Source organism: Pterocles gutturalis, unplaced genomic scaffold, assembly GCF_000699245.1.
Source record: "Pterocles gutturalis isolate BGI_N339 unplaced genomic scaffold, ASM69924v1 scaffold14945, whole genome shotgun sequence".
In the NCBI taxonomy this organism is placed as follows: domain Eukaryota; kingdom Metazoa; phylum Chordata; class Aves; order Pterocliformes; family Pteroclidae; genus Pterocles; species Pterocles gutturalis.
In genome coordinates, this window is record NW_010143698.1 from 23,922 (window position 1) to 32,184 (window position 8,263).

The 8,263-nt window shown below is 39.6% G+C and overlaps 1 protein-coding gene across 1 annotated transcript in view; it reads right to left on the reverse strand.

The window, feature by feature from the left end:
* The window catches only part of CBL (Cbl proto-oncogene, E3 ubiquitin protein ligase), a 29,434-nt gene extending 22,255 nt beyond the window's left edge, over positions 1–7,179 (reverse strand). Inside the window, exon 1 of the mRNA XM_010084837.1 lies at positions 6,938–7,179. Within this exon, the coding sequence (XP_010083139.1) occupies positions 6,938–7,065 (128 nt within the window). The 5' untranslated portion in view covers positions 7,066–7,179. The remainder of the gene's footprint in view (positions 1–6,937) is intronic.
* Positions 7,180–8,263: the final 1,084 nt, after the last annotated feature.

Here is an 8,263-nt window from a genome sequence, read left to right on the forward strand (position 1 = left end):
AACTCTCAGACAGCTTCAGAGTCCTCTATACACAGTAATCAGTTTTAAAAATAGAAGTAGCGGAACTACTTTCAACAAAGCTTGCAACACAGGAAGTGAATGAAATTCCATTTAACTATGACTGGCTCAACAGAAGTCACGACGTTACGCTGGGCCACTGCTCTGTAACATTTATAGCACTTCCACAGGACAACTAATAGAGCAGACTAACAGCAAGCCAGACATTTTACAATCAGCAAATTAATTGCTTGTACTCTAGAATTTTACAGCATCAGCTCATGCTACATTGATTTTGTGGACTAGCTCACCCCAGCAGCCTTTGGGAAAAAGGAACCAAACACATAGCATGTTTCTCACCTCTTGTTAATACAAGGTTCGGCTCCAAACATACTCTTCCATTCAAAGAACTACAGGCTTCACTGTTTCATTCTTTGCAGAGCTATAAAACCAGGTGGTTAATTCTGCAACTTCAAGACTTCACTTACTAGAACAGCAAAATGGGAACAGGAACAGATAAACCACAGGACTAGATACTTCTGTCTGGTCTTGGTCTAATCCCAGGTCCATTAAACGCTCTCAACAGCAGGCTTGAATAACCTGAATGCAGGGTAGCTGCATCGCCTCTGCTGCAGAGGAGCCGGTCAGCATCAGTGGATGCTGCGAGCACCAGCACTGCTGGCCAAGGATGCCAGCGACTGCACAGAACACACCCCCAACTGTATCTGGGAGCTAAACTGCCACGTCCATAAGACATTAGACCTGAGCTGGCCCCCACAAAGTCAAATCAGAAATGACTGCAACCACTGCATTAGACTCTTATTCTATCTAATATCTGCAACAAACCTGCGTACAACAGTTGCGACTGCTGTGAAGTTTCTCCTGTGCTCCCTCCCTCCCGCTTTTTTTACCAATTAATTATGTCTATGGCAAGAAACGCAATAGTTAGGTAGTGAAATGCATTCTCTGCATGCAGTATTTCTTCCCATTCTAATTTTTTTAAACAGTACCAATTGTAGCTTTAAAGAAGCAAGAAATTCTATAAGCTAATTCCTTTATCAGTGCTTTCAATATTACAGGACAGAAATATTGCACAAAACGTACATGTTTCCTAACAGTTTTCTGAATCCTGGCACTTTTCAACTAACATCTATATATTTAAATAGCTTGAGTTCTGTGAGTACAGCACACCAACCAGTTTAAAGTGTCATGCAAAATACACTGCAGGCCATAAATGACCAGAAAACTCTGGCATACTCCTATTGACATGCAAAGGATGTGCCTGATCTGAAGTGGAAAGGACAACACAGTGCAGTATGCTGACCAGGAGCACCAACCTACTGACCTCTGAAAGATCTGGACTTATTCTAGGCACAAATGCTAGTGTTATTTTTTAACAAGCTAGATTTCTTTCAATGTTAAGAGGGTAAAAATACACTTATTTTTCTGAATTTAAATACTAGAGAGCACTTTAAAGAGAATAACTCATTTGATATGATTAATGGTCTTTAAACAGCTCAAGGATTTACAGGATAAAGCATAACCTCTCACCTAGGTAACAGAATAATTCTTTTACGAGATTCAAGGGACTACACAGCACAACTTACTCCTCAATACAACACTACTCATTATATTTGTGCTCTGGAGTCAAAATTTCTATTTCAGGGGCTACTTGCTAAAGTTAAAGGGAAAAACAAAGCACAAAAGGCCTGGATCCAAATGAAGGAAGACTCCATATTTCACCCTTGATCTTCAGCCATCTCAAAACTGTCTGGGGTATCCCAATGCCACTGGGGGATTCCTTGGCAGAAGGGTCTGTAAGCTCTATTGCTTCATTCCCAACTTGCAAATTGTCAAAATACTAAACCCAAGATATTTTGCAACATACATACTCCAGTTGAACACACAGATCGGGCATATGGTTGCTTTCCAAGCTTCAGACTCTAGGCTTGCAGCTAATGGCAGGACTTGCCCAGCCCATAGCTGTCCTGATGAGTAATTTGGAAACAGATCTCCATTTTCCCCGTCACATCATACTCATTGACCATGACCAACTCATCCCCTACAGTCATTTTAGAGTCCTTTCCACAGGTGGCTAGCAGTCAGCAAGTCACATTACCTGAGCCAGCTGTGGGTGGCACCTGCCTGAGTGCCATCTGATCCGCCTTCCAGAGATGGAAACAGGGCAAAGCCAACAAATTCACAGAGGGTATTGATCAAACTGTTGGGAAACAGCTGGCCTAATTTTGTTCAGTCCACTCTAGCAAGCTGAGGGGTTTTTTCAACGCTATCTCACAGTTCAGCAAAGTTTTCACGCACCAAAACACAACCTGTTTTCTGGCTGAAAGGGCCGTGACTGCAGAGTTTTTCAAATCAACAGAAATCTAAACCATGGCATCTTGGCCCTTAAAACACAAGCCACGCACCCAAGAAACACAACGTGGTTACCAAGTAGCAGTAACACATTTCTGCCAGCATCAAGAAACCTATTGACACTTCAAATTATAATTGGTACAAACTAAATAACACACCTACACTTCCATTCACAACATCTAGTCCACAGAGTTAGTCTTCCATAAAACTCTACAATTTTATAGGCTCTGAGAGCAAAGAAGAATAAAAATCTTACTTCCTTATTATGCAGTAATCTGAAGGTTTAGATTTGCCCATAAATTGATTTTCAAGCCAGTGGACCTATTTTTGACAGAAAGAAAAGTAAAATAAATGCAAGCTTGTGCCAATTAGGCTAAGTTACTTAAGTTTCACAACTATCACCTAAACTAGCAATTTACTAAAATAAATGCAAGCTTGTGCCAATTACGCTAAGTTACTTAAGGTTCACAACTATCACCTAAACTAGCAATTTAAAGCCAAATTCAAAAGAAATAATTCACACTCCTCTCTCCAACAACATTTGAATGATAATGAATTTCTTCTTGGGTAATAAGCAGTTAGTTAGTGCTCATATGCTGGAGCCTGGCAAGGAAACCTTTCTTGTGGACAGCTTTGGAGCTTGTTCTTTTCTTTAAGATGTTCTAATTTAAATGCAGATGTAGACGTCACACTAGTGGGTTTTGTTTAAGAAAAAAAAAAAGTCTTAGCTGTATTAGAAGGAAGTGACAGAAGGAGGACTCACACACATCACGCACCGTTTGAGTTCCACATTTTATACTCTCTCTTTTTCACAGGACAGGATTGTGTGCAAGCACTCTAAAATATGAGATTAGAACACTACACACACATCCCCCACCAACCCCCAGCTTTTCTGGTTCATGGCTTAGCACAAGTGCTTTCCAACTTTTTCCTCTTTAAAATCCATTTTTTTCCCCCAAGTCAGTCTTCATGCATTTCCTTCCTCTTTAGAGATATGCACGGTCATTTCCAGTAGACATTAAATATCGGCAGCTTTTTCCTGTGTAAATTAGTAAGTCTTCACAATGGAGCTAGAGAAGAATATGAAATCGTGCTGAGCCAGCACCCCATAAAGCTATTGTCAGAAAGATAACAGTTAACTATGTACTGGCTTCCCAAACCTTTTTTGCTACTCTGTTACATGGACAAGGCTTATGATATCCCCTGCCTTACCTCATTTTCTCCTCTACAGATATTTTTGTTAACCAGGTTTGTTAACAGCTTGTTTTCCAAAGTAAACAAGCTGAACTAGTAAAATAACTTGTGCTATTTCCTAAACATCCAGTCCACATCCTCAGTAATTCCTTCTCCTCAGCCTTTCACCCAACCCTCCAGCTTACATACCTGCATTCTCACGTGGAAACATTTGCAGTGGTCTGATTTTATTTAGAAAATTTTTTTTTCTGAGTTTTCCCTCATAATACACTGCTTAAACATTAGCAGAAAATTTGATTGGTGAAAAAGAGACTGTTCAGCCTAATCCATCCTTTCCCTAGTAAGAGAAAATTCCTATCCCTCTCTACTGATCACAAAGCTATTTTTCTGTCCTGACGCGTGAAGTATAACCTATTTACACAACCACAAAAAAAGCTGCTGCAATGAGTAATTTCTGTAGTGGGGAAAGCTGACAAATGACAGCTCCACTGTACACATAAAAGATCTGGAGAAGTAAAAGCTTTCTGCAACAGAACCAAAAAATATTCCAACCATAACCACTGAGACTCTAAATCAAACTGTAATCAAGAGCTTACCCAAATTCAACACATTCAGAGCAGTCGTGGCATTAGCATTAATGGTACTATCAATGGAACCAGCACATTGCAGGAAAAAAATAGGTATGTTTAGCCAGTTTTTGTTGCCGCTAGTTAAAAAGTAAACTCAAGAAATTCACAATATTCACAGGGTCAGAGAACTCACATTTACCACCGTAGGCAGCACAGCAAGCTGCTCAGTACTAAACAGGTGTACCCTTCCCCTTTGCATATTGCCCTGTTTCAGTATATGGGTTACAGACTTGTCTTTGAATGGTTTTTTGTTTTGTTTTCAAAACTTAAAGTGACAAGTCTTAAAATGCCTTTTGCATTCGAAAGCACTGAGGACCTATAAAGAATAGGAACCAACAGCTTTGGAAATGAGTACAGCCTCAAGAACACCCGTTAATTACTTCAGCACAGCCAACCAATTACTGAATAACTTACCTATAGCTTACTCCAAGCATAATATCCAGAATGATTAACATTTGAAATACTATTTGATTCCAATATCAAAGTCTGCAGATGTTACCATTTTATTTTACCAGATCCTGAAATAATCTGTTTTGAGAGACCAACCTACCTATTAGCAAGGACAACCCAAACAAGCTCTTAAGCTGTCAAAGCTCAGAGAAGCGATACAGTATCTCCAGTACAAAACCCACACCTACTCAGAGGTGACAAAGTTGAATCCGCTCTACTTGCTAAAACTCAGTCTTTAAACAGTAACTAGAAGTTACTGCATGTACTTATTAGTCAGGAAGTGCATACTTTGAAAGCACCCTCAAGAGTATTAATTTTTAAACAGATACGGAAGTGAGCTAAAGCAGAATTTAAATAGCATCTTTAAAGCTCTCCTAATAAAATAAGTGAGTTCTCCTCACAAAAACTGCAGGATGAGTTTATGCAAGAGAGCAACAATTTCATAAGAACAGCTATACATCAAAACCACCGTGTTACAGAGACAAAACAGCCGTTACAGTCCTAAGAAAAGAAAGGAAGCCATTGAGCGTTCACAGCACTGGATGTCACACTAACTGTGGTGTTAGCCGCAACAGGAGGATGCCTTCAGCGTGCTGACGGTTAAGGTAGGACATAGGAGAGCTGCATTCACCTTTAATAGCTCTAGGACTGCAACTAGTTTAAAACTGAAGGAACAAATGCTCGCCCACATCCGTAAGCACAGCGAGTGTTCACACAAGCCTTCTCTAACCCTGTTCTCAGCACCTTTGCGCCTCTACTGTAGTTTGAAAGACAGAGAATACATCAAGGCATGTGTTCTCATTACAAACACACCTTTAAGCGTTCAATATGCAACCACAATCTTATTTTGTACTACTGGATTTTAAACTGCCTGCCTTCCGTCAAACACCAAATAACAGCCACATTATACTCCCACTGAGTCGACTCTAAACACATACACAACACAGTGTACCAAACCGCTAGATGACATGCAGCTATCACAAACTTCCAAAGCAGCACAAGCAGCTAAAAGATATGGTGCTCTCCACGGCTGTGGATACTAAACAACAATCCAGAAAGAAACTTCCATTTCTTAATTCATTCTTCAACAGTGCAAAAACAGCATTAACAATGCCTTCTGGAGCCACTATCACAGGTTTTGTTGGAATTTAATATTATAGAATATGTCACATGGAGTTCAATATTATACCAGAAACCTGTGCCAGCACTTCTCCACTCCACCCCCCTACACCTCCTCTGCAAGTAATTCAAGCAAGTAGTTACCAGGGCGTTAAGCACATATTCTCCCCAGAGGAGTTATGTTCAGCCACTGGGTACTTTTCACCTTTTTTCCACTTTTTATTTAATTCAGCACCTACTCCAAAATCCTGAAATGAGTTTAAAGTTACAAATGTATGCTTTGTGTATCTCTGTCCATTAGACCTGCTGCCAAGAGTTAGACAAATATGTAGGATTAACCTTTTCCAGAGACTTATTCTACTCTTAAATCATCCTGGCTCTCCTTTCCTCAAAACTGGATGAAAGAAATGAGCACCTTTTCAGGTACAGTACAGTGCTCACCAAATTCATGCTATTTTGTTCAAGAGAGCCTTACATTCCAGATACAGTTGCAGTTTATACCTCCACCTATCCTCTTCAGTAAGTGCTGTTCACCTTGAAGATGTCCCTTGATCCCAGCTATGCATTCTGAACAAAGCGAAAGAAGAGTTCACAAGTGTGGCACTCTGATCTACCTTTAATATGAAGTTTCCAATGTATATAAGTTATGGGGTTTTAGTAAGATGCTTTATTTCTACAAAGCAAGGTTACTTCCCTGCCTCCATCTCTGGAGATACTGGACAGTTTCTGTTTCCAGAAAAAGGGAAAGTTCTGTAAAGTCTAAAGAACAATTACAAGAAGTTTTGGTCTTGATGACTGTTTTGCTATGTAACACAAAATATGCTACTGTTTCCTAAAATTGACAGAAATGTCATTCTGAACCTTATAATCCTCTCTCACAAGGCATGCTCTATGTGAGAATGCAAAGGACTGCAAAAACATTTCACAGCAGACTTTACTGTTTATATTAACCTAACATACCTGAACTACACAACTAAGGCTATACAGGCTCTGAACACTTACTCTGCTCTCACATTTCAATATACACAAGTATAGTTTACTTAAAACTCTACACTTAAATCTCATCAAAGTCTGTTTTCATGTACAGATGACATCAACCAGCAGACATTTGTTCAAGCTCTTGTTCACTAAAGCAAATTCATATCATGAATATTTGAAAACATTGGCCCCATTACCTAGGCTGAGAGTTTTCCTCATACATCCGCTCTTTCCCCTCCTTGAAAAGGCTGATCGTCTGCTTGGTTTTCTTCATCAAGTTCTCCATGAACACACGGAAATACTCATTTTCACCTAGGGTCTCCATCTTCCCCTCATAGCGTGATAGGATGGTTCGTAGATGCTGGTAGGTATCAGGTAGCAGATCTAGGATGTAGGGTGGGCTGTTCTTCAATGCCAATTTTGGGTTCTGACACAAACGCACCACCTACGGTCAATGAGGAAAATATCATTTTGAAAACTTGACAAAGAGGAATTGACTAGTTCCCTACAATGCATCATTAAATAACTACTTCCCTTAAACATTTAAATGCTGATGGCAAACAAGGTAATTTATTCTGAAAAAGTCCATTTATCTCTGCTATTCAGGGTATATTCAGAAAGCAACCTTGTCAAGTGACATCTCCAATTACATCTGACTTACAGTAGTGCCCCTAGTAAGAGCTGACTGAGACAGACTCAATTTCAGTGAAGGGAAAGGCAGCCAGTGTATCAAAACTCAGACAGAACAATCTGACTACCATTAAAAGAATTACATGCCTAAAAAGGCCTCTGCAAGAACACATTAAAAAAAACCCAACAAACTACCAAAATTTCCCCTCCATTTTTAAGAGACTGACAAGGATTAGGAGGTCTAGATAAGGAGACGGACCGTCAGACAACTGACTTATCCAGTTGATTCTGATGCCTCAACCGCTGCTGCTTTGGAGCCTGTGAACATTGTACAATGAACCATATCAATGAATTGAGCCAACGCATTTGTTGCCTGAATAAAACTAGTTTCACTATGTAGCATGAATAGGTTCTAAATACGGTCTTCAGACACAGCTGAATTGTGCTATGGATAGCAAAATCTTTTCTTCAACAGAAATTGTTTATTATGTGGTGGGTTTAAACCCTTAATAAAAACACAATCAGCTCTTAGAAGGATACCACATTAAGCAAGCATACAAGTCAGAGTATGCACTTCTCTCAGTTGTCTGTAATAGGAAACAGTTTGTGTGTTACCCCTTGATAATATCCAGCTACAGAAGGAGCAGACCCACTGGGTATCAATTGGAAAAATTTCCTCACAGCAGAAACAAGTTCTGCAAACCACTCGTTCTCATAACCCCTGTGAATATTTTCCCAAGAAGTGACTTGCAAAGGTACCTCAAATAGTTAACAGAAAGGGCAAAGCTGCTGTGATTTTATTATCAAATGAACTTCTTTATTTACCAAGTAGACAAAATTAGCTAAGATAAGTGTTTAAACAAAGCTACATAAGTAGGAACTGCTGCCTCTTG